Source organism: Tupaia chinensis, unplaced genomic scaffold (assembly GCF_000334495.1).
Source record: "Tupaia chinensis unplaced genomic scaffold, TupChi_1.0 Scaffold139055_1, whole genome shotgun sequence".
Classification (NCBI taxonomy): Eukaryota; Metazoa; Chordata; class Mammalia; order Scandentia; family Tupaiidae; genus Tupaia; species Tupaia belangeri.
In genome coordinates this window covers 338,376-365,956 of record NW_006198945.1, presented here as the reverse complement: position 1 = coordinate 365,956, position 27,581 = coordinate 338,376, and the positions used below count along the sequence as shown (strand labels likewise).

Genomic DNA, 27,581 nt, shown 5'->3' with positions numbered 1-27,581 from the left:
TGGGGGGGGGGGAAGGGGAACTCTCTTACACTGCTAATGGAAATATAAATTGGTCCAGCCACTGTGGAGCACTATATGGAGATTCCTTAAAAATCTACAAACAGAACTTCCATATGACCCAACAATCCCACTTGTATCTACCCAAAGGACCTAAGAATTCTTAATTGGAAAAGTACTTGCACATCGATATTTACTGCGGCATTATTCACAATTGCTAAGACATGGAACCAACCCAAATGCCCACAAACAGATAAATGGATTGAAAAACTGTGGCACATATACTCTATGGAATACTAGTCAGTCATAAAAAACAATACTCTGGCTTTGGACGGAAAGTGGATGCATATGGAAGATTTACTGCTGATTGAAGCAATCCAGGCTATGAAGGAGAGAGATTATATGTCCCCACTTAACATATACCTAGTTTCTGCACTCTATGACCAAAACTAAATGACTAAAGGATATAGAAATACAGTAAATGGTTGTGAATACCAGATATAGTGTGGAAAGAGGGTGAGTGAAGGAATAGAGTCTGAGGAAGGACATTAAGAAGAAAAATGGAGAGACAAAGCATTACTGGGACAAATAAATGGGGTATTACCTGTTGAAGATAACTTTATAGTATTATCAACTGGACTGGGGAGAAATCTAAATTTGTTGGAATATTCACTTTGTAAACTAAATTACATAATAGAATGTATAAAAGAACTTGAAATAAAATAAAAATATACATCCATCCAATATTAGAATCTTCTCCCAACAGCAAGGGAACTACTGTTTAATTGAAACCTTTAGAAGTTATGAAATAAAATACCATGCAAATCAAAGATAATTCAAAGAAAAATACATCTGAATTGAACTGTTGTGGGGTTGATTATATTTGAGCAGGGTTTCTCAAAACTGGATGAGAATGACTAGAGACATTCAGGAGGCCAAAGAGAGTTAGAGCAGGGCACAGCTTGTCAAATACATCTTTCTTGCACTGGATCAGCACCTTCAGTGTAGTTTGCCGCTTAGACTTCTTACATTATCAGTTTCTACACACGATCAGAGACTCCCACAAACAGAAGATGTGTAAATGGGTGGCCATATGTCCCTTAACCCATTCAACATCTCCAACAAATGGTTAAGCACTTGACTATCTCTAGTAACAGAATTAATTACCTTCCAAGGCAGAGGAAGGTATGTTTCATTCCAGTCAAAGTTGTTAAAAGTCTATTCTCATATTGAGGGAACCAGCAGTTAGCGTAATGGCTATGTCACTGGACTCCCACGTAGTCAACCGCGGTTCACGTCCCGGACCCGGTGGCTTAAAACTCGCCAGGCACGTGTGCGTACGTGCCCAAGATCCCTAGAGGAGAATGGAGGAGAAGGGATTGCGGCATGACCATCCCCTCTGGGGGGTGATTTCTTGCTTTCTGTCTCTATGTCCCTGCCTGGCGAGCGCACGCGCCCTATAGCGAAAACCTCTCCAAGAAAAAAAAAAAGTCTATTCTCATATTGAGTGGAGGTTTAGCTCCTTGTAATGTCAACCATTTCTGATTAGCTTCCTTGGAGCAAATAGTATAAATTTGAGTCTGCATTCATAAGAGCCCTTTGCTCTTTTGGAAACACCTGTTGTATGAATCAGGATCATCTCTTCTCAAGACAAGCCTTTATTGTTTCTTCTATGGTTTCTCATATAGTATGTATGCTTTCAGGAACATTCACCACCTGTGAAGAGTTCCTTGCCCTTCAACTCACGCTAAGTTTGTCCTGTTCTTATCTCATGACCCTTCCCCTTTCTCCATCCAATGATCCAGGGGCAACAGTCAATAAAACTTGGTGATCAATGAAATTTTCTCCTTCAGGAATTTGAATGAAGAGGTTCTGACTAGGTTATAGTAAAGACTTGATTTGTGCAGGTTTCCACAGGCTTGAATATGGTATGGCCTGGTTGGAATAAATAAAGGAATCTGGTAAGAGAAAAGCAGAAATAGGGGAAAATTACAACTCTGAGAGATTGAGAATAATGTCATTTCCGGATTTGATCATTTATGTTCCTGGGCTGGGTAGCCATGCTAATACCATCATCAGTATCACCACCAGGCTACCATTGATTGAGCATACAGTGTACACTAGGCATTATTATAAGCACTTAGTCCTCTCAAAAACACTATAACGAATGTGCCACTGTCATCTTCTTATTGCAGAAGACAGTGAGGCCCATAGAGACTTGAGTGAATTAGCCAACTCCCACACTGGTTAGTGGCGAGCCAAAATCTGAAACCAGGAGTTCTGGTTCCAGAAACCAGGCTTTGTATTATATATATTATATAATATGTATATTATATGTGCATATGTATTACTATACAATATTATATATTACATATATAACAAATCCTCTCTGATTAATTTACAGGATGATTATAAGATACTAACTCCTAGATAAGTGGCACAGTACATTTGAATTTCTCTGTATTTGCACTAAAATGGAGGTTAACAGCTGCCTTTACATGGGTCACTTTTCTCTAATGTATCCATAATGTTCATGTATATCTTTCAGAGGCAGTGGGTTCTGTGATATTATTACAGAAAGAATGCCATCTAATGCTCCTTTAATTACTCTAGCATAAAATTACCTCTTCTATATGTCTGGTGACCTGTGCACCACTTCACCATAGCAGATATGCCACTGCATTATAATCATTTGTCTATGTCTGGTTTTCAAACCTCAGCACTATTGACATTTGAGGTTTGATAATTCCTGGTGGTTGCTGGAATTTGTGGTGGTTGCTGTCCTGTACACTGCAGAATACTGAGCAGTATGCTGGCCTCTACCTGTGAGAAGCCAGTAGAACACTCTCCCCTGTTTTGACAACCCAAAATGTTTCCAAACAGTAACAAACGTGAAATTGAGCCTAACTGAGAACCATTGGTTTACATGTTCTAGACCCCCTCCCCAAATCCCACACTAATTTTAAGAGCAGGACTCTATTTCTCTTCAATACTTGGTACATTATGATGCTCAACAAATCTTAACTGAAGAAAACTACAGTAACTTGTTTTAAAATGGTGTTTTGTAGTTAAAGGTCTGGAATACCAGTAAACCTGCACACATCTGGGATTAGTCAGGACAACAAAGACATTAAAAGTAGTACCAAAATAAGGAGCTTAGGATAGAAATTACAGTTTATATGCATGTGGAAGTAACTGGGGGAGTCAAGGTCTTAGAAGGTGATAGTCAAAAGATGGGACTTTAACCTGAAGCTCTGGGTGGAAAGGTTGAAAACCACAGGAGAATTTTTGAAGCTGCCATATCAACTCACTAAGTGGGATCATAAATTGGGAACCCACAGAAAGGTTTGGAATGCCATGGTGTCAAAGCAGCCTCATCTGGCCCCCAGCAACTCTCAAAAACAATTATCTCTGCATCCCTTTCACCTTCCAAAGCTCCCAAATAACTGTCATTGGCAAATCCTCACCTGGAACCAGTCAAGAAAATAATTCTGGGAAATGTAGGTCTTCCTAGCCTCAGACTGATGCTTCTACAGTAGTGGCAGTACCAGGTAAATACATCATCCTGCAAAGTAACCACTTTGATATCAAGTGCATAAGTATATGTAGAGGAAGGCTGAAGCATGATATTGGCCTGGAGAGTTTGGCAGTCAGGACCATCCAAGTTAGAAAGCAAAGGCTTGGTGTGATTTCTCATTGATGCTATTGTCATTATTTTGAGTGAAGCAGTGGGTTCATCTCCCGATCACCTGTCTCCTCCAGTCTCAGGATTCACTTTGTTTGCACCTGAACAGATGGCAAATGATGTTAATAATCTAACAGCCCCTATTCCAGATGGAAGATGTTCACCTTCATGCTTCTTATAATTTAGTGTGGCTTTTGAACACTCTAGAGTAGAATTGACAGAAACTACTGGGAAAGAATTTCCATACGCAAAGCATTGCTTCCTTCTTAAAAAATTGAAGCATTGCAACTGTGTTATTGATTTCCAAACTACTGTCTAAGACTACAACTGACATTAAATGAGAACATTTCTGCTTCATGGATTTTGAGCAGAAAGCTAAATGATTTTTACATGATTACTTCCAGCCCATTATGATACTATAGATGAATTGTGGCCCACAGTAGAATGAAGTATGTATTTTACTATAGAAAATTAGATTCAAAATATACATTGGAAAGATAGACTTCAGAGACTGCATGGCTTAAATATTTACTATATGGCCCTTTAAATAAAATGTTGGCTGACCCCTGGGCTAGAAGGAGAGCAGCAGGAGATAAGATCTGAGAGATAAAAGGGACATAAAAAAGACTTCTGAGGTGAGAGCTACTGCAGAGTTCTGAGCTGAAGAAGACCTGACTAGACTCGCATTTTAACAGAATCCTTCCAGTTGCTATATTGAGAAATGACCTTATTGCTAGGAGGGAAAGTCTAGAAACAAGGGGACCATGTAGAAGACTCTTGCAATAATTCTGGCAGAGGTGGCAAGAAGTAACTAGATCCTGGCTTCAAGCTCTGATTTGATTTCCTGATACTAGACATGCTCCATAGCACCACATAGGTGCAGGGGAGGCTAGAAAATACCATCTCTTTATGTGCACATGTGTAACTGGCTGAAACAGAAGTTCTCAAGTACGGATCACTTTGCTACTCCAGGAGCCATTCGTTAACAGAGATATTTTTGGATGTCACTAGGGGAGGAGGGATGCTACTGACATCTAGTGGGTGGAGGCCAGGGGTGCTGTTAATCATTCTGAAAAGGCAAAGCTTAGTTCCCAACAACCAATGATTCTCTGGTTCCAAATCTCAATAGTGCAGCAGTTAAGCGACCATTAACTAAAAGAAAATGCACTACTAGAAGAAGAAATAAAGAAAAAGTTCTGGTGGATAGCTAGGAGTCTTGGCCCAACTCAACTCTTTATGCCCCAACAGAGGCTGCCATTTGTTGGTTGTGTCCACATTTAGTTCCAGAATACCACAACTGCTCATACCACAACTGAGTTCTATCTGTCCTACCTTGCCCATACATTTCTCCTGTTAGTGGAGGTGAGGTTTGTCATGAATGGGAGGTCCTGCTGGCATTTTCTTATACACACCAAGGTTTGTAACAATAACATGTAGGACAGCAGCAACAAAGGAGTTTTGTTCTTTTTTATTTTTCTTTGTAATGGTACATAGTACCAGAAGTGCAGGCACTAATTTTTTATTTTTTGGAGAGGTTTTTTTTTTTTTTGGCTATAGGGCGTGTGCGCTCTTCAGAGAGACAGAGAGATAGAAAGCGAGAAATCCCAGGGGGGAGGGGATGGCCACACCGCAATCCCTTCTCTTCCATTCTCCTCTTGGGATCTTGGGCATCCACACACACGTGCCCAGCGTAAGTTTAAGCCACCAGGTCCGGGACTCAAACCACGGTCAACTACATGGGAGTCCAGCAACATAGCCATTATGCTAACTGCTGGTCCCATTCACTAATTTGTTTTAAAAAATTTGTGAAGAGAATATTCCATTAATTAGAATTTCAAGGCTTAAAGCCAATCTTTGGAAATAATCATAGATTTATAGAGATTTTACTTTCTTTGCCGAACCCAAAATAGATGACATATGAATTCAAATATACTAATATTATGCAAATACTCCTTCATTGTTGGTATAGGTAATAACTAGTAAGGTCTCATTTATTTGGTAAAATAGTTATATAAATTTAATATGCATTGCCTTTTCATTTACCTAGCTTTATTATTTTGATTTGCAAACAGATGCATAAACAAAAAATTTATCTCAGTATATTCTAGAGTATCTATTTTCTTTGCCAAAAAGTATTCATTTTTTCCCCTGAAGACTGTTAATAAGGCAGCTCTAGTTTTCACACTATCTGGCTACTCACTAGCTAAACAGAGGGCCACAAAAAATGGACAATATTTTAAATGGAGTTCATAAATACCTCAGTTGTTGAATTACATTGGTGAGTTTGTTTACACTAATTTTAATATTAAAAATAAGCCACATAATGTAAAAGGTGATTTTTTTATGTTATAAAAATCTATTTCTATCATTCACTTAAGAAGTATTTACTTTATATGTATTCAAATGAGGAAGATTCATCCAAGTATTGTTCTAGGTCCTGAGGATATCAAGATATAGGACACTAAAGGGCAGCAGGTTACACGGAGGTTAAGGCAGCTAGATCCCACATGGCTGACTATAAGGTTTGAGTCCTGGACCTGACAGCTTGAAAATCATGACAGGTGCATATGTATGTGTGTGTGTGCCCAAACTCCCAAATGGAGAATGGATGAGTAGAGATTGTGGTGTGGCCATTCCCCCTTGGATCATAATTTTTCATTTTCCCTCTCTGTCTCTGGTAAGCACACATGCCCTATAACAAGCTTTAAATAACAACAACAACAACAACAACAAAGGTATGAGAGACTGGGTCCCTATGCTTGAAGGTTACATGAAAGAGGCTGACATGTAAACAGCTGATTACTGTGGCTTGCAGAGCACGTTTTGCCAACGTTGTATTTATTGGGTCATTGGAGAAGTCGTAACATGGTTTTCTAAGCAAAAATGCATCATGACTTTTTCAATAACCCAATAGAATGACATATTTACTTCTACATTTAAATCTGAAAACCAGTCAACATTCAATAAGGAACATATTCAATCTCATGTACTCATAATATTTATCTTACTTCACACCAGGAATTCTAGGTTTGGATAACTAGCTGTTGAAAGTGTAAAAATTTTGCATGATGTGGAGCCAAATAGCCTATTTCAATTACTATGCATAATAAACCATCTCAAAAATTTAATGGAACAAGGCCAGCAGATGGCATGGTGGTTAAGGTGGTTGGACGCCCACATGGCCAACTGTGGTTCAAGCCCCAGACCTGGCAACCTAAAGATGATGCTGGGCACATGTGTGTGCATGCCCCAAATCTCAAGAAGACAATAGAGAAGAAAGGATTGTGGTGTGGCTATCCCCCCTGGGGGGATGATTTCTTACTTTCCCTCTGTCTGTCTCTTTTCGGCAAGCACCCGTGTCCTATAGCAAAAACCTAAAAAAAAAAAAAAGAAAATGAAAAATTAAACGAATATCAAAAGGATTCTTTCATTAAAAAAAAAAACTTAATTGCACAAAACACCTACGCATTATGCTCAGGAATTTGGAAAGGGCAGAGTGGGAATTGTCTACTCCATGATGTCTGAGGTTTCAGCTGAGAGAATCAAAGGCTGATTATTATTTGACAGCTGAGAGTCAGTCATCTGTATATTTGTTTACTTTTATGCTTGGTGTCTGGGCTGGAGAACTCTAGGACTGGGGCCATCAATCAGAGTGCCTATACATGGCTTTCCCATGTGGCTTGGCTTCCTCGCAGCATGGGAGCCTCCGTAACCGGACTTTTTTTTTTTTTTTTTAGGTTTTTGCCATAGGGCATGTGCACTTGCTAGAGAGAAAGACAGAGAGCTACACACAAAGGGAGAGTGAGAAATTACCCCCTAGGGGGGATAGCCCCCCCACAATCCCTTATCTTCCAGTCTCCTCTTGGGATTTTGTTTTCTTTTTTTTTTTTTGGAGAGATTTTCACTGTAGGGCGCGTGCGCTCACCAGACAGACAGAGAGAGACATAGAGACAGAAAGCGAGAAATCACCCCCCAGGGGGGATGGTCACGCCGCAATCTCTTCTCCTCCATTCTCCTCTCGGGATCTTGGGCACGCACGCACACGCGCCCGGCGTGAGTTTTAAGCCACCGGGTCCGGGACACGAACCGCGGTCGACTACGTGGGAGTCCAGCGACATAGCCATTACGCTAACTGCTGGTTCCCTCCTCTTGGGATTTTGGACATGCACACACATATATCCAGTGTGAGTTTCAAGCTGTCATGTCTGGGACTCAAACCAAAGTCAGCCATGTGGGAGTCCAGCTCCTTAATCACCATGCTACCTGCTGGCTTACTAGTTGGACTTTTTATGTGTTTCTCAAGACTCCAAATATAAGTGCTCCAGTGAACAAAGCACAAGCTGCATTGCCTTTTATGAACTAGCCATGGAAGTCATATAGAGTCCACTGCATTCTATTAGTTACAAACAGTTGCAAGCCTTTCCAGATTGAAAGGGAGGGGACACAGACTCCCAACTCTTAGTAGAAGGAACTTCAAAGTCACATTTAAGAAAACACATGGATGAGATATTGTTGTGGCCAACTCTGACAAATACATTCTGCCACAGTCCACCCTCTTTCTATGATTCACATCCTTCTCTCATGCAAAACATACTCACTCCCTCTCCCAAGACCTCTGATATTAAATGGACACCTACACAGCAGAAGAGAAAGCTAGGGGGAAGTTTTGCTATTGTTCTTTTCTTTTCTGGAGGAGAAAAACGCAATGACTTATAAAAGGCTTTCACAGGTAAAAACACTGCTAAACAGGCATTAAACTAAAATGTAGCTCAAAACCTAGGATCTCTTCATCTAAGTTAGATGAGGCATCTCACGTAAAGAACTTTGGGTACCTGTGAACTAAAACAACAAGGTATCTGTCCTTTCTATCCAACAAACAATATTGTGATGTGCACAGGGTAACTATTATACTGCAGGTGTTCTCACTTAAAAACAGGAGAAACGAGAGATACACAGCAATTACTTGTTAATAGGAATTCTACAATTTGACTAGGTCCATGTTGGCAGGTCCTTAGTTGGGGATATATCTCTTGATGTCTTCTCTGGTTTTTGGCTCTGCCCGCTGTGCTCTTATTCTGCTATTTGAATTTTCTTTATTTCTCTATAAAAGGTGGCACATGTTTGCAGCTGAGTAACCTTTTTAAGATTATTTTCAGCACATAAAAATTTAAGAGTCAAAAGACCTCTTTTCATTTTATACTGTCTTTGTTGCTTTCAGTCCAGATACAATTCCTTACAAATGGTTGGGGGCAGAACCAGCAGTTGACGTAATGGCTATGTCGCTGGAGTCCCATGTAGTTGACTGCAGTTCGAGTCCCAGACTCGGTGGCTTAAACTCACGCCAGGTGCATGTGCATGCGTGCCCAAGATCCTGAGAGGAGAATGGAGGAGAAGGGATTGCGGCGTGCTCATTCCCCCTAGGGGGTAATTTCTCACTTTCTGTCTCTCTGTCTCTGTCTTTCTGGCAAGGCGCACGTGCCCTATAGCAAAAGTCTCTCCAAAAAAAAAAATGGTTGGGGGCTTCTTGTGTATCTGTTTATAATTTACTTCATTAGACAAAAGCCATACCCACAAATCTCTTCAAAATAAGGCCAGTTTCAATTAGGAAGAATACATTTCAAAGCTCTATTTTAAAGCATCATGACTATAGTTAATAATAGTGTGTTGTATTTTCAAATTTGTTAACAGAGTAGATTTTCACAACAAGATAAGTATATGAAGGGTATTTTAATTAGATTTAATCACTATACACCAAAACATCAAATTGTACACTGTAAATATATACAATTATTTTCCAATTTAAAAGACAAAGATAGGGGCCAGCAAGTGGTGTGATGGTTAAGGCACTGGACTCCCACATGGCCAACCATGGTTCGAGTCCCTCACCATCCGTTTGCAGACTGAAATGATTTTTTTCTGGATCCTTTACATTTCCTCCAATTTCTATTGTACTTGAACACTTAATAGCTTGTTCTTCCATTCTTCATTCCCTCTGTTTATCAGCAGCTGAAAGCTAAGCAATATCCTTAACACTCTGTCTAGAAATCTCCTTGGCCAAATGATCAGGTGTGTTTTGTATCTTTTCTACTTTTCGTGTTACCATAGGAAACAATTTTAGTAAACTTTCATCCATTCTCCAGCTTGCAATGACAATTGCCTCCCTCTTCTCCCAGCTTTCTTCTTTTTTTTTTTTTTTGAAGAGATTTTCGCTATAGGGCGCGTGTGCTCGCCAGACAGAGAGAGACAGAGAGACAGAAAGCGAGAAATCACCCCCCAGGAGGGATGGTCATGCCGCAATCCCTTCTCCTCCATTCTCCTCTCGAGATCTTGGGCACGCACGCACATGCGCCTGGTGTGAGTTTTAAGCCACCGGGTCTGGGACGCGAACCGCGGTCGACTACGTGGGAGTCCAGCGACATAGCCATTATGCTAACTGCTGGTTCCCTTCTCCCAGCTTTCTAACAATCTGCTAGATACCTTTACAACTTCTGTAGCTGCCTTATTCCAAACACAATACCACAACACTCAGGTTTTTGATACAGTATCAATTATCTATGTAGCTATTATTGCATAATAAATCACCGAAACTCTTAGTGGCTTAAATCAACAATCAGTCCATTGTCTCTCTCAGTTTCTGAGTATCAAGGATTTGAGACAATCTCAGTTGGGCAGTTCTGGTTTAATCTATCCTTTGGGTGCAGATAGAGCTGAAAGAGCTGAGAACTGGCCACACATCTTTCTCCCTTCATATAATCTCAGGGCTTCTCCATCTGATTTCCCCACATGGGCTAGTTTGAGTTCTTTTCAGCATGGTGGTCTAAGGCAGCCAGACAGCTATCTTGGTGGCTCATGCTTCCAAACACAAGTTGCAGCAAAACAAGTTGAAGCTTTATTGTTTTTTATGACTTAGTTTAAGAAGCTACTTAGGTGTCATTTATGTCACATTCTGTAATTAGGACAGAGTCACAAACCACTCAGACTTGAAGGGGATATAGGCCCCATGTGTCATTGGGAAGAGTATCAATGACTTACAGTAGAAAAAGCAAATGGGATAGGAGATACTGTTGAGGCTATCTTTGGCAAATATGATGTGATACAGGTTCTGACTTCTATATGACAGGTAGAAGCACACAGAAGAGAAAGAAGTGAGAGCTTCTTCTCTTCTCTTTGCCTTGCCAACATGCCACTCTGCTACTCACAGGCCAGTTTGAAAGGGCTCTGTAGAATGAGTGTAGAGGATTCTACCAGAAGACTCAAACCATAAGAACTCCATAAAGCTTGCTTTGGAATATTAAGCTGACTTGCAAAATTATACTTCCAATTTTATTTCTTCTTTATCATCAGAACAAGGATTTATTCTGAATCAAAAATCATTTTAAAGTATTGCCATATCCGGGAAGAACTTGAGGAGTATAAAAGAAGAATTTTAAGTGTATTGGCTAATGGTTGATTCTTAGCATATGTTGCCTTCAGTGATTTTAAGTGGAAAATACTGGCAGATGGGCATTAATATAAAACCAATTCTATATCTCCAGGCGAGGTCTCTCATGGGCTAGTTTGAGTTCTTTTCAGCATGGTGGTCTAAGGCAGCCAGACAGCTATCTTGGTGGCTCATGCTTCCAAACACAAGTTGCAGCAAAACAAGTTGAAGCTTTATTGTTTTTTATGACTTAGTTTAAGAAGCTACTTAGGTGTCATTTATGTCACATTCTGTAATTAGGACAGAGTCACAAACCACTCAGACTTGAAGGGGATATAGGCCCCATGTGTCATTGGGAAGAGTATCAATGACTTACAGTAGAAAAAGCAAATGGGATAGGAGATACTGTTGAGGCTATCTTTGGCAAATATGATGTGATACAGGTTCTGACTTCTATATGACAGGTAGAAGCACACAGAAGAGAAAGAAGTGAGAGCTTCTTCTCTTCTCTTTGCCTTGCCAACATGCCACTCTGCTACTCACAGGCCAGTTTGAAAGGGCTCTGTAGAATGAGTGTAGAGGATTCTACCAGAAGACTCAAACCATAAGAACTCCATAAAGCTTGCTTTGGAATATTAAGCTGACTTGCAAAATTATACTTCCAATTTTATTTCTTCTTTATCATCAGAACAAGGATTTATTCTGAATCAAAAATCATTTTAAAGTATTGCCATATCCGGGAAGAACTTGAGGAGTATAAAAGAAGAATTTTAAGTGTATTGGCTAATGGTTGATTCTTAGCATATGTTGCCTTCAGTGATTTTAAGTGGAAAATACTGGCAGATGGGCATTAATATAAAACCAATTCTATATCTCCAGGCGAGGTCTCTCCATTGAGTTCCAGAATACTCATGTAATCACCTACCCCATGTCTCCATTTGAATGTCCCAAGGGTACCTAAGTGTCAGCATTATCTTCCCCAGACTTAATATGATCCCATTTTATTGTCTTTTTCTCTGTAAATGGCACCATCATCCATCTAGTGGTTTAAGCTGGAGGTTAACCTCAACAGCTTCCAATCCATTTCTAGACCCATTGATTGCCCCTCCATGTCTCAAGTTGGCATACTTCTCTCCACCTATACCTCCAACCCTTAGTCCAAATTCTTGTCATCTCTCATCAAGACCACTACTGCCGTTTTCTAACTAGTCTTTCTGGATCCAGTTTTGCCTTCTTTTAGCTGGCCATCCATATTACAACAGAAGCAATTTTTTTATTACTCAATTTATTACTGTTATTTTAAAATTTTGAAAAGAGAGAGAGAAAGAGACAGAAAGTAAGAAAACAAGCCACCAGATCCAGGACTTGAGCTGTGGTCAACCATGTGGGGGTCTAGCCCCCCAACTATCATGCCACCTGCTGGCTCCCCAGAAGCAATTTATTATGTCATGCAATCCCCATGAAAAGCCTGCAATGGCTTCCCTTGATTCTTAAAATAAAGTTCCAAGCAAGCACCATGGTTTACAAGGCCCTATCTGATCTATTTCCTGGATCATTCCTGAAATCTTGCCTCATACCACTTGCTCTCTATATTCTGGACATCATCCTACCATCCCTCAATTGCAGCAAACTCTTCGATCTCAGACACCTCCTAACTCTGCCTTCACCTCTTAAATGCTTATCATTTTTCATATCTCTAATAAAATATTGCTTCCCCAGGTCAGATTAGACCAGGATCCTCTTTAATAAGCTCTCATAGCACTCTCTAATCTTCGTTAAGAGCTTTTATTATATAGTAATTAAATACTTACATGATTATTTTATTGATGTTTTTCTTCATATCAAGGTTGCAAACTACTTGAAGGCAAGCATAGATCTGTATTGTTCTCTACTGGATCCCCATCACATGACACAGAGCTTGCCATCTCCACAGGCCTTTCTGACCACTCAACCTAAAACTCCCATTTACCTGGCACTCACTTCAGTCTGTTACTTCCATTGTTTTTCTTCAAAGCACCTATCATTACTTGTGTGTGTGTGTGTGTGTATAAGTGTCTTGTGTACATGTATATGTATATGTGAAGGTATATATGTGTATACATATGTATCTGTGTGTACATGATTTGTTTACCTATTGTTCTCTTCCCTACTAGAACATAAACTCCAAAAAAGTAGATGCTTTTGTTTACTTTGCCACACCTGTACCCCCACCACATACCTGATACATAATAGGTGCTCAATAAGTATTTGTTAAAAATATGCATACATAAATGACCCAACTGCAGCAACACAAATGGTAGAGTACTGCTGCTGCTTGATAGCTGAAGCTGCAGGAGACACACTGGATTTAGTTCTCAGCCTGACCTAAACAGGTATGGGGGTATGAAACTATGGTCTTAGCTAACTGGGAGGCTGGGACAGTAGGATGGCAACATAGTGTGACTCTATCAAAAATACCTCTTTCTTTCTCATAAATGAATGAATGAATGGCAGCTATCTAAGAAATGAATAAAAGAAGTTCCTTCTTTAAAAAAATCAATGATAAGGCTAGCCTCATAGCATGGAGGTTAAGTGTTGTGTATAGGGAGTTGGATCCCATATAACTAACAGTGGTTCAAATTTAGGCCCCAGCAGCATGAAAAACACAATGGGAACATACACACACATGCCCAAGATCCTGACAGCATGGAGGAATGGAGAAAAGGTGATAGTGGTGTGACCAGGCCCCACTGAGATGGTGGGGAGCTTTCTTTCTCTTTCTCTCTTTTTCTCTAGCATGCATACATGCCTTCTGGTATTGAAAAAAATCAATGATAACAATATTCTTCATTGAAGTAGAAAGTATCCATTGATACACTTTTCTTTTGGAAAAATCCTTTCACAATCTGCCCCAAATGACACTATTTTAATTAATTTCTTTTTTTCTATTACTCATTAGTTTTTAAAAAGTTTATTATTCATACAATTAAATCGCTATACATCATTTAGATTGTGAAGAGACTTTACCCAGCATAATATACACCTCAGTCCAGCCTAGTTGAGACTATTACACACATACTCATCAACAGATAATAAACCTTATCTGTGTCCCACAAGTCTCTTACCTCTTTATTCCCCCCCAAAAAAAATTTCCTTTCCTATGCTCTTCCCCTCCCACTCTCTTTCCACTTTGTTTCTAGTGTCCATTACAATTTTTAATATTTTTATGTTTTCCAGTCTTTCAGTCTCTACTGTAGAGTGGGGACAGTTGGTATGTGTTAAGTGGAGACATACAATGTCTTTCATAGCCTGACTTGCTTCACTCTGCAACAAATCTTCCATATTCGTCCACTTTCTATCAAATTCCAGGGCGTTATTTTTTATGGCTGACTAGTATTCCATGGAATATATGTGCCTCAATTTTTCAGTCCACTCATCTGTTTGTGGACATTTGGGTTGGTTCCATGTCTTAGCAATTGTGAGTAATGTTGCAATGAAAATAGTTGTGCAAGCACTTTTCCAACGGAGTGCTCACCTGTCCTTTGGGCAGATACCCAGGAGTGGAATTGCTGGATCATATGGTAGTTCTATTTGAAGGTCTTTGAGGAACCTCCATATCATTCTCCACAGTGGCTGGACCAATTTACATTCCCATCAGCAGTGTAGGAGTGTTCCCCTTTCACCACATCCCCTCCAGCACTTATCATTGTTTTTTGTTTTTGTTTTTGTTTTTGTTTTAAAATCTTCACCATTCTGACTGGGGTTAGGTGGTATCTCATTGTGGTTTTGATCTGCATCTCCCTTATGATGAGGGATGTTGAGCATTTTTTCATATGCTTTTTGGCTGTTCCTATGTCTTCCTTAGAGAGTTGTTTATTCAGTTCATTTTCCCATCTTTTAATTGGGTTAATCATTTTCTTCTGGATAAGCTGCTTGAGTTCCCTGTGTATTCTGGTTATCAGTCCCTTATCTGAGGAATAGTTAACGAAAATTCTCTCCCATTCCGAGGGTTGTCGATTCACACTAATTGCAGTGTCCTTTACTGTGAAGAAACTCTTTAATCTGATGTAATCCCACCTGTCTATTTGGGGGATTATTGCCTGTGCCTTGGGGGTCTTGCTTAAGAAGTATTTGCCTACCCCAATGTCTCCCAGAGTTTCCCCAGAGTTTTCCTCCAGTAGTTTTATAGTTTGCAGTCTTAAGTTTAGATCTTTGATCCACTTTGCATCAGATTCATCTTTCTGCAGGTGAATATCCAGTTTTTCCAACACCATTTGCTAAAGAGGTGTCCCTTTCCCACTGGATTGACTAGCACCATTTGTCAAAGATGACTTGGCTGTATGCTCTGGGGTTTATTTCTGAAGTCTCTACTCTGTTCCATTGGTCCTCATGTCTATTTTTGTGCCAACACCATATTGTTTTGATTATCACAGCTTTGTAATATATTTTTGGGTCAGGGAGTAAGATGCCACCTACTTCAGTCTTCTTGCACAAGATGGCTTTAGCAAAATGGGATCTTTTATGGTTCCAGACAAATTCTATGATTGTCTTTCTAGATCTGTGAAGAATATCTCTTGTAATTTTATTGGGATTGCATTGAACATGTAGATTAATTTGGGTAGGATTGCCATTTTTATTACACTGATTCTGCCAATTCAGGAACATGGGATGTCCTTCCACTTTTTTGTGTGTCCTTTTCAATTTACTTTTTAAGGTTTTCATAGTTTCCCTTGTAGAGGTCTTTGACTTCCTTGGTTAGTTTTATTCCTAAGGATTTTATATTTCTTGTGGCTATGGTAAATCAAATTACATTCTTTAGTTAAGTAATAAGGGCCTATATTTGGTTTACTTTATTTCAGCTTTGTTTTACAAAGCTTAGTCAGATTCTTCATCTATAATCTTGAATGGAAGTCATCTGGGGTTTGACAGGGGAAAAATTCATATGAATCAAAGACTTCTAGATTCTTTGGAGTCAGACAAATTTGGAATCAGACAGACCTGGATTTGAATCTCAGCTTCAACATTTATTAGCAATATAACTCTGGGAAGCTATATAACTTCTCTTAGCCTCAGTTCTCCATGAAACATTTGACTTGTGAAGTCAGTTTGGTGATAGGACTGACTGTAGCTGTAAGTACAGGTATATAGTCATAATCAGTAAATGATATCTATTATTCATATTTTTTCTCAAGTTCCCGTGATATGGAGGAGGAGATCCCAAGAACTGAGGATTACCCAGGCCCTTCCTCTTCTCCATATCTAGAGGACAGCATCATCTAGTCATCATTTACTTGCAAGACTTCTCCAGTGAAAACCCACTGTGTTTGAACTCACACTGTCCCCTAAGGAGAATTGAGAGTCCATTATGTCCTTGCATTGATTGAGACTCACTACAACTTTTGGTTCCAACTGAACAATTTCCTGTTCCAACAGAAGGGAGACTCAATCAAATCAAAGAATCTGGGTGAGAAATGTGATAAAAAGAACTTTAGGAGTTTTCAGGAGTTCTTTTATGTTCTCTTTTTTTTTTTAGAGGTTTTTGCTATAGGGCACGTGCGGTCACCAGACAGAGAGAGACAAAGAGACAGAAAGTGAGAAATCACCCCCCAGGGGGGATGGCCATGCCACAATCCCATCTTCTCCATTCTCCTCTCGGGATCTTGGGTATGCACGCACACGCGCCCGGCATGTTTTAAGCCACCAGGTCCAGGACACGAACCGTGGTCGACTATGTGGGAGTCCAGCAACATAGCCATTACACTAACTGCTGGTCCTTCCTTTTATGTTCTCTTCTCTAGTGTATAAGAGAAAACTCAGAAATATAGGCTCTGCTAAAATCTGTATAAGTACCATATTCTTTAATGATATGACATTATTTTATTTATACTAGTTCAATACAATGCAATTCTGGTGAGCTTTAGATCCAGTTTCACATCTAGGCAAAAGTTACTGCCAACACAAAAATGACTCGATTTTATAAGAAGTGATGTATAAAATACATAAAATTAGACAATAAATCTCAAACAAATTGCCTAGTTTCATGACTGTACTTCATAGAGAGGACAGGTTTTAAGGAGATCTCAAAGTGGGATGTAGAAGTCACACATATTAAAACTTTGATCAGATAATTCATTTTCTGTGGGAATGTAAATGACCGGTCAATAACAAATAGGGTCAACTAGAAATGTTTATTGCTCAGTTACTGAAGATGGTGACTCAGCAGCAATAATTAATTTTGTTCCTGGCTAATTGGAAGAACTAGAGAATAAATGCTTAAAATTCTTTCTGTACTGGGAGACTCTAACTCTCCCTGTGAATATACACAGCTAAGCTGTGCCTACAGATTGTTATGTTATTTATTTTAGTTTGAGTTTATCCATGACTCAAGCTCATCTTCATTTTGCCCTCAGATAGGAATCTCTCCATATTACCATAACATTTTATTCTGAACCTACTGGAAAGGCAATTAGTCACTCATTATAATACAAAAAAAAAGTCAAATTGGATACAGTTATGTATTCTGAATCCAAACCATACCCTTTAATGTAGATAATTTAAGATTCTATATTTAAAAGGCATTGAGTGAGTCATAATGGTAAATAAGAAGACCCTTAAGCCAGTATTCATATCTCTAACACATGAAAAATTAAATGGATAATTTCTACCTACAACGGATTTATTTTTGTGGTGGAGAATTTTAAAGAATTGATTTAATTAGTTGTAACTATACTCAGAAGCATAATTTAAAATAGGGTTGAATGAATGAAGAAAGTTTTTTCAAGCAGAGGGAAAGTCTTCTTAAAACTCCCTTTTGTTCGTTACTCAGCAAACATTTATTAAGCACCCACGGTTTGCATGGCAATGTATCACATAATGAAATTTTATCCTGACATCTTTCTGTTTTAGCTCAGGTAGTTAATTGAATGAGTTCATTTCTTCAGCTGTTCTTTCAAAGTATGTGGAGAAAGACTACAGAAATTAAATGAATGAGTCCGTCTGAAAAGAAACGTGGACTGGCATATTAGGTTTTCTTTGGTTTTATGTGCTAAAAACAAGTTGCTCGTTAACTATCCTATTTCTTTAGGGGGGCTCAGGAATTTAAAAATAATCTTATCTCAGGGAGTGAACTATATGCTTAACCATGAGTTTCTAAATATTTACAGACATAAGAACAGCAATTTGCAAGATTCTACAGATATAGAAAGAAAAACAACACAGTACATTTAGCTAGAGAAGGAGAAATGTATTTCAAGGGCTTGTTTCCATTTGAAAAGTAAATTGAGACTTAGTAATATATTGGGTTATTGGGAAAGTCATGATGCATTTTTGCATAGAAAATATGTCATGACTTTACTGACGACTTAATAGAATAGGATGCTCATCTCAGAAATGGACATTTGAACTCATCCAGGGCACTGGTTTTCAATATTTTATATTAGAGTAACTGGATTTTTAAAAATATAGATCTTAAATTCTCATCTCCAAAGATTCTGACTTAGCTGGTCTGGAAAGGGCTGGGATGTGAGGCAGGTATACATATACAATATTTGTAAAAGTGCTCAAGCAGCCAAAGCTGAGCCCCAGTGACCTAGTACAGCCTCAACATTTTTGACATGATGTCCCTGAGGCCTTGAAGAATAAGTAGTTTTCCTTAGGTCAACACAATTTCATTTTAAGCTTCAGAGTCAGACCTACATATCCAAACTCCCAGTCTAGGTCTCTCTTTACTAAACCAGCTGTCTCCATTTCTGCTTTACTCACCATGTCTGACATCTAATTACCAATTAGTAGTAGTTAAGAAATGTAGGATGCCTATAGTCTATGTGAGAAGCAAGTCCCCACCTCTTAACCACCTATGTGCTTCCTTTCTTGCTAAGCACAGAATATATCTTCAAATGATTATGATGACACTATAATGATTAACGTAGCTGTTTATTCCACATTTTTTTAGAGAGGTTTTGGCTATAGGGTGCATGTGCTCGCCAGAAAGAAACAGAGAGAAAGAAAGTGAGAAATCACCCCCCAAGGGGGATGGCCACACCGCAATTCCTTCTCCTCCATTCTCCTCTCCGGATCTTAGGCTTGCACGCATATGCTCCCAGCATGAGTTTAAGCCACCAGGTCCAGGACTCAAACCACGGTCGACTACATGGGAGTCCAGTAACATAGCCATTACGCCAACTGCTGGTCCCTGTTTATTTCACATTTTGAAAAAGCTTCAGTTATTTGAAATTTTGCATCTATAAAATGCATCATTCACATTTTAAGGCAAGTAAAATAGATTTGTTACTTGAATCAAGTCCAATCTAAGATTTCATTATTAAGTTTATATATCTGAGCACATCAAAGTACTCAGATGCCAGACTTGATTTTCTTTGCCAACTTCCTTATATAATACTGTTAGATTGGCTTCTTTCACCAAATTCTGAAAGCTCCATGCAGGTAAAGCCTTTGTTCAATTTAATCAACTGTCTCCCAGCACCTACTACACTCCTTGCCATAGAGTCAACACTCAGTAATTAATTGTTGAAAAAAAAATCCTTTAGTACACTTGGTTAAGAAATGAAAGAATACCTTTAACTTGTGTAGGACAATCCCATATAAATAAAAATACCTGAGAGATGCCTTTATAAAGTAGTAGTTTTATAGTATTGGGTTTGTTGTTGTTGTTGTTGTTTTGCCATACGATGTGTGCACTTGCTGGAGAGAGACAGCGAGAAGGAAAGTGAGATATAATCCCCAGGGGGTATGGCCACACCACAGTCCCTTCTCCTCCATTCTCCTCTCAGAATTTTGGGCATGCACACACCAAGCTTTCTTGCCTTTGAGGAAATATAACCACTATTATTATCTGGAAAGACAAGAGTACAACACTTCTGGTGACTAAAAGGGGTGGCATAGTATTGTAGAAGGCAATGTAGTTCCAAAAGATGATGATTTGATTAATGGCTACTCAGAACCAGATTTTTATTAAGCAGTCATTTCAATCCCACCTTTCCACCATTTCACTCCTCCTTTTGACCCAACCACACACCCCACTCACATACCATACATTTGTCTCTAAAAGCAATTTTCTCTTTACACTGAGGAATGAATGCAAGTTTTCACTCTTTTATCTCATTGATGAAGAATATTCAACACAAAATTTCACTGACATCAGCTAATGTGATCAAAGAATTGATGTTAAAAATTGGCATTGAAAAAATTAGCCGTGGTGGAAATACACCAATAATAAATATTTAATTTCTATTATATAATTACTATATAACTCTACTATATAAATAGATGAACTAGCAGGTTGAAAGGAAAACAGGTGTATATTTAAGGGGTTAATCTTAGATCCAACATTAACATTAAAACCAGACGGGACTAAGAATGAGCCACAATACTGAAACTTCCTAACTCAGGATCAGGCACACAGCAAGAGCTCAGTCAATGTTTCGGAATAAGTGAGTGAATGTCCCTCTCACAAATTTACAGTGTAATGTTGGGATTTGGAGAACTTGGCTTTAAAATAGCCTATTTCAGGGGCCAGCAGGTGGCTTAGTGGTTAAGACACTGGACTCCCATGTAGCCAACTGTGGCTTGAGTCCTAGACCTGGTGGTTTGAAACTCACACAGGGAGCTTGTGCATGCATACCCCAAATCCCCAGAGGATGGAGAAGGGATTGTGGCAGGACCATCCCCCCAGGGGGTAGCTTCTCACTTTCTGTCTCTCTGGTGACTACATGCACCCTATAGCAAAACTGAAAAAAAAAAAAAAAAACAAAGAATTTATGGATTAATAAACTAGACTTTGGTCAAATCAGTACTGAATATAATGTAGGTGTTTCTGGTTTTTAATTCATTAAAATGACCACAAAGTCATTATTCTTACCCTTAATTTCTCAGTCTGAAAAGCTAATGAACTCTATCTATTCCATGAATAATTGAGTTGAACTTGAAAGAGAACTCTCCATTCCAAAAGCCTCCCACACGACCAGTTAGCTGTGATTTATTCTTTTACTTCTTTAGAATTTTAAGCATCTTCCATCTAAGTTGACTGACAACCAATCTGTGCTTCCTCTGTCTTTGTTCTCAAAGGAAGAAGATGTTACTCGTGAAAGTCGTTTCAATTTCAGTGGTTACGGGATGGGTCACTGCCTCCAAGTGAAAGATGGAACAGCTGTCAAGGCCACACCGGCCAACCCGCTCCCACAACCCCCAAAAGATGCAGATGCCATCAAGAAGAAGTTTGTGGACCGGGCAAAAAGGATTGACACAATATCTCGAGCTGCCTTCCCCTTGGCCTTCCTCATTTTCAACATCTTTTACTGGATCACATACAAGATCATTCGTCATGAAGATGTCCACAAGAAATAGATATGCGCTGCAGACCCTGGGACCTTCTTGCCTAAGTGTTGTGCTTGTATATACACAGTGAAATTGTCTTTATATCACTTTGACAGAGGAGAAGATTGAGGGAGGGGGGAGGGAACATCATGGGGTGGGTTTCTTGGCACCTACATGATAAAAGACAAGTTATGCAGGCAATGAAGAAAACTGCACAAAATTAAGGTGTTGCAGAATCACGTGAGCATAATTCTCTTCCATAGTCTTTAGCACTGTTCTTTCAGATGACACATCAATCAGCCATGATATGCAGTGTCAGGTTCTCAAGGGCCATTTGCCTTTTGATTTCGTTTGGTTTTGACAAATTCTGGTACTGAAAAGTTAGCTGAAAACACACACACACACACACACACACACACACACACACACCCCAAAAATGCTTACCATCTGACCATAGCAACTAGCCTACAGTAAGTCAAGGACCAAACTTTTTCAGGAAAATGCTGCCTCATTTTTAAATAAGCCTCCTGAGCTATGTTCTTTACAACATCTGTAATTAGTGTTTCACTGAGAAGTCCTTTTGTGGGTCATAAATTATTTCTACGTATCCAGAAAACAACAAACACTAGATAAAAAACAAATTTCTACTTTTCTGTCTGTATAGGTGTGCATTTTAATATTTTTTTCTTTCCCAGATGTAATTTTGGGATTTAAACTGTGTATCGTGTAATTGGTTTGATAGTCTACCCTCTTAAAATATATGCCCAATTTTTTCAGATTGGTTAGCACACTATATAGTTTTTCTTGTTGCTTTGTCTATATTTATGTGCAACTTTAAGTGCCCAAGTGTGACTTAGCCATTGCAGCTACTCAGCCATAGTATTTATGGAGATGGTGTGTCCTGAACAGTGTATTCAGATTAGCTTGAACTTCCCATTTCTGCTGTCATTGTAAATGTAACTACTAGTTCAAATGTCAACTTACCCATGATTTCTACTGTCAACCCAAGTGAATATCATTTTAAATATCCTTGACTAACTTAAAGAATTTTAAAATTGTACTGTGATTTTCATAACCCGTTGCCTTTTTGGTACCAGAGCTACGTGGTTTGAATCCTGGCTACATGTTTTAAGTAAGAAAAAAAAAAAAGACGTATTTTTGCTTACTCAGATAAAAGACAACCTGTAAAAATATAAGGAAATAATTAAATTTTACATGTGATGTAAAAGGGGTTATTTAAAAAAAGCATTTGTTCAATTTCAATAAAGCTAAGTGTGCCACAAAATTTCTCTAGGGTCTTTCCATTTTTGCACTAAAATATAAATAATGCAGATGGCAATGATAACCTGGATTTTTGTACCTGTGCTTCCTCATAAGTTTGAATCACTTATACAGTTATTACATTATTGATGGTTAAAATAGTTCCATGAAGAAAGAAAAATATGTTATTCTCATTGTAGAAATAAGGGGATTAAGGCATTTGTAGCCACTGTGAACAGAATCTAATACTGAGTATTTTCTATGAAACATGTAAAAGTTCCAAGAGTACTGAGGAATCAGAATCTTAAGGTGAAAAGAAACTGAAGAGACCAACCCATCTACCCATCTATCTACCTATCCTGATTTTTTTCAGGAAAAAATTCCAAGAGGTTCAGTGAAGTAAAAGTAACTCATCTTGACCCATACAGATTTTCCCTAACCAAAGATATTCCAGGGCATCTATCTACCTATCCTGATTTTTTTCAGGAAAAAATTCCAAGAGGTTCAGTGAAGTAAAAGTAACTCATCTTGACCCATACAGATTTTCCCTAACCAAAGATATTCCAGGGCAAATATGGTCAAAGTTTATGGCCTTTATACCTATTCAAACTTTGAATGATTTCCACAGAGCAAAATATCACAAAGTAGCTAAAAGCATGAATTTTGGAGATAGACTAGTTTGACTACATATCAAGAATGTGATGTCAGATAAGTTACCTGACTTTTCTGAATAGTTCCTATTTCAGAGATTCTCTTGAGGACTGACTCAGAAAAATGCAGGTAAAGTCATTAGCACAATGTCTAGCACATCATAAATTCTCTATAATTAATAGATAATACAATATTAAATATTACAAATAGTATTGGTTATCCACTGGGCAAGATTCTTCACAATGTCTAGCCTTGACAAGCTTAATGCCATGCTGTTTGCATCCTTCTGAAAATATTATTTCTGTCTTATTGATACTCCTTTTCAAACAGATAAGGCAAAGTCTTTGTTTTCAATTCTTTTCTTCCCACTGAAAAACAGTAAAATTGAAGTTAAATGTCTCCCAAATATGGGCCTGACCCCACAGATGTCTCAGGAAGAATTCTGATATTGCTTGTGGCAGGGTAGAGAGACACTTTGGGAGAGAAAGCCTTAAGCTAAGTGGCCATATTTAGTCAATGTTTGTAGCATGTAATTTTTGGAAAAGCAGCCCTCATTAGAAAGTTGAAAAAATATTCACCTCTAAACACATCTGCCAGCCTCATAAGTAGGCAAAACCATCCTGGATGGCAACAGGGCTTCTTGACTTTTCTCTGGTTCTAGCCCACATTCAATGGAAAGAACTTGTAAATACACCAATTTGGGTTATAGAAACAAGAGCTCAGGGAACATATTTTGAGTACCACATACTCTGGCAAAACAGATAATTCCCCTATAATGTCACTGGAGATTTTATTTAGGACATTTTTCTTTCACAATAATATTTGAAGGAAAATAGTTCAAGAGTAAAACCATAACTCTGAGGAAGAGATGTTACTACATGCTTTCATTAGATTGGTAGCTCCTGGAATAAAGTAGCTATGTTTACATGGGTTCTGCACAAATGCCTGTTTTCAATGCTCAATGGATATAACTACTATCACTAGGAAAACATTGGTAAAAGATGAATTACTGTGCCTATTGACAGAGTTATGTAAGGTTTCCCCAACCAAGAAATCACTCGAGGTAATCAGCTACTGCCACTATTTTTCAGATGTTGGATTGCAAGGGATATGTTTTGTAAATATTTTTCAGTTCTTACTACTTAGTTTTAAGAACGCATTGGAGGGAACCAGCAGGTAGCGTAATGGCTATGTCACTGGACACCCACGTAGTCGACCGCGGTTCGCGTCCCGGACACAGTGGCTTAAAACTCACACCGGGCACATGTGCGTGCGTGCCGGAGATCCCGAGAAGAGAATGGAGGAGAAGGGATTGCAGCGTGACCATCACCCCTGGGGGGGGGGTGATTTCTTGCTTTCTGTCTGTCTGTCTGGTGAGCGCACGCGCCCTATAGCGAAAACCTCTCAAAAAATTTTAAAAAAAAAAAAAGAATCCATTGGAAAGGGGCCAGCAGATAGCATCACTGGACTCCCACGTTTCGAGTCCCAGGCCCCCACATGGCCAAATGCAGTTCAAGTCCTAGGCCTGATGGCTTGAAACTCATGCTGGACGAATGTGTGTACATGCCCAAGATCCTAGGAAGAGAATGGAGGAGAAGGGATTGTGGCATGGCCATACCCTCTAGGGGGTGATTTCTCACTCCCTCTCACTGTTTCTCTGAGTGTGCACACCCTAAGGCAAAAAACCTCTACAAATAAAGAACAAAGGAACACATTGGACGACTTGGGGTCTCAGACTCCTTACACCATTTTCAAATGCCTAAGGTCTAAACAGATCCTACAAGCTAGACTGGTGATAGATTTTTTACAATGCTTCCAAATAGTGTTAGCACTAAGCTCCTCATCTATGCCACTAACAGAACTGCCAAATTCTGAAAGCAAAATTTCTAATAAAGATTAAATGAATATCATTTTACATTTCACTTACTCCATTAATATCAAATAAGTAGTTTCTAACCAAAACATAGTACAAAATTTCATATCATATGACTCACAGCTTTGGAAAGAAACAAAAAAAAAAACCTATTCAGAATTTTTAAAAGGATTTAGGTATTGCCTAGCTTAAGCCTGAAGCCAATTTGTGGGATGAATCTAAAGCATATGTCTGCCAGATATTCTTATTTTAATCTTTCAACCTCTGCTTTAAACTTGTTTATATTTTCACCAATTTTGTTTTCTCTCCTATTTTAAAGTATAAAATTTGGACAATTCAAGTAATATATTGAGCTGTTGGAAAAGTCATGATGCATTTTTACACAGAAAAACATAGAAAAAAAATGTCATGACTATTCTGATGACCTAATATATTCATAGATCACAAGGTAGAACTAAAGGTAATACCACAAACTCACATTCACATGGTGCTTTTGAAATAACAACATATTTTAATGTCTTCAATAGCACTTGATTCTAACAAGCATCCAAGGTGACCAGATCACAGAGTTTCCATCCTTCAACCAAAAGATAAATCCTTTAATTAAATGATTTGTCAAAAATTATCTTTCATACTAGAGGTTGAATATCTAACACAATTTGTTTTTTGTGTGTTTTTGTTTGTTTGTTTTTTAAATAAAATTTGCCAGTGATCCAGCAGGTGGCATATTGGTTAAGGCACTGAACTCTCACATGGCCAACTGTAGTTTGAGTTCCAGACCTGGGAACTTGAAACTCACACCAGGCATATGTATGTGTGTACCCAGAATCCCAGGAAGATAGTAGAGGAGAAGGGATTTTAGCATGGCATCCCCCCTGGGGGGGGATTGATTTCTTGCTTTCTGTCTCTATATCTCTCCAGTGAGTGCTCACATCTAATAGCAAAAATCTCTCAAAAAAAAAAAAAAACTGCCAGAGATATGTGAAGTCACCAGAGAGAGAGAGAGAGAAAAGTAAACTGAGAAAGCACCTCTCCATGGGGAATGGTCAAATTACAATCCCTTCTCCTCCATCTCTGCTCCTTTCAGGATTTTGGACATATGTACACAAAAACTCAGTGTGTTTCTCAAGCTGCTGGGTCTGGGACTTAAACCATGTAGACCACCATGTGGGATCCAACTACCTTAACCACCATGTCACAGCTGGCCTCACAATTTGTTCTTTAACTCCTCTGGCTATATACTTTCACCATATACACACTGTCTAAGAAAAGGAAAAACTAGAAAGTAAAAAGTCATAGTGCCGCTAGCCCACCCTTGTGTATGGCCAAAACTAAATCAGTAAAGGAGGGCATACAATGGAATATTTCTGATGAAAATGTCTATGAGAAATAGCTAAAAATTGTGCATATAGCATTAATAACATCTTCAAATAGAGTCAATATCTTCTGTGACTGAATGGCCCATAGGCTAGTGGGACTGAAAAACAAACAAACAAAACAAAACAAAAACAGAAGAATTTAATTTAAGAGGTGTTTGTTTCCATTTTTGAAGGGATGAAATGACTTTGACTTTGTCATATATGCTCCCACAAGAAAAGACGCAATATTCCTACTGTGGTGAGAGAACATACACAAATGACTAATGTATTGGGTTGTCAGAAAAGTCATGATATGGTTTTGCATAGAAAAATATGTCATGACTTTTTCAAGGTTGCCTCAACCTGAGGACAACGTGTTGTTATATTTTTTTAAATGTATTTTCTTATTTACATTTAATTGTCATAATCTTTATGGCATACAATATGGTTTTCAGAGCATGCATGCAGTGTGCAATAATAAAATCGGGTGATCTTTTAGACTGTGAGCCAGCATTTAGAAAGTATGCTATCACTTTGGCACAAATAATTAATAAATAGGTGAACGTATCTTCAAAAAGGAGAGCAAAGCACCTTAGAGCTCTTTGCCAAGTATGTATCGCACTGACATTCTTACGATAGAGCCAAGGGCTATTCGTGGCATGCCAGGTCGCCTCAGAAATGATGAAGCCGAGGGTAAGGAGTCTTGTCATGTGCAAGTATTGGACTAACCAAGAGCTTCCTTAGAAGAAAGTTTTAGGTTAGAGTAGAGGGAGTCAAGATAAAGAAAAAACAGCAACCAGAAAGTTCCTTTAAAACACAAATCAGGTAACTCAGCTTTAAACCTCCAATAGCTCTCCCCCTTACTTATAGAACATGCCAGAGTCCTCACTGGGGCCAAATGATCTGACCTGCCATCCCGCTATCCTCTCCCATTCTCTTCCCCTCCAGGCATAGTATTCAATTTACAAGGGCTTAAACATGCCAAGCACACCTCTACCACAGGACCTTTGTACTCACTATTTCCTC

The 27,581-nt window shown here is 38.7% G+C and overlaps 1 protein-coding gene across 2 annotated transcripts in view; it reads left to right on the top strand.

Annotated features, from left to right (window-relative positions):
• GLRA2 (glycine receptor alpha 2) overlaps window positions 1-22,058 on the top strand; it is a 218,740-nt gene extending 196,682 nt beyond the window's left edge. For both annotated transcript variants that reach the window (XM_006161782.1, XM_006161780.1), the window contains one exon: window positions 21,165-22,058. In XM_006161782.1, the coding sequence (XP_006161844.1) occupies window positions 21,165-21,443 (279 nt within the window). In that variant the 3' untranslated portion in view covers window positions 21,444-22,058. The remainder of the gene's footprint in view (window positions 1-21,164) is intronic.
• Window positions 22,059-27,581: the final 5,523 nt, after the last annotated feature.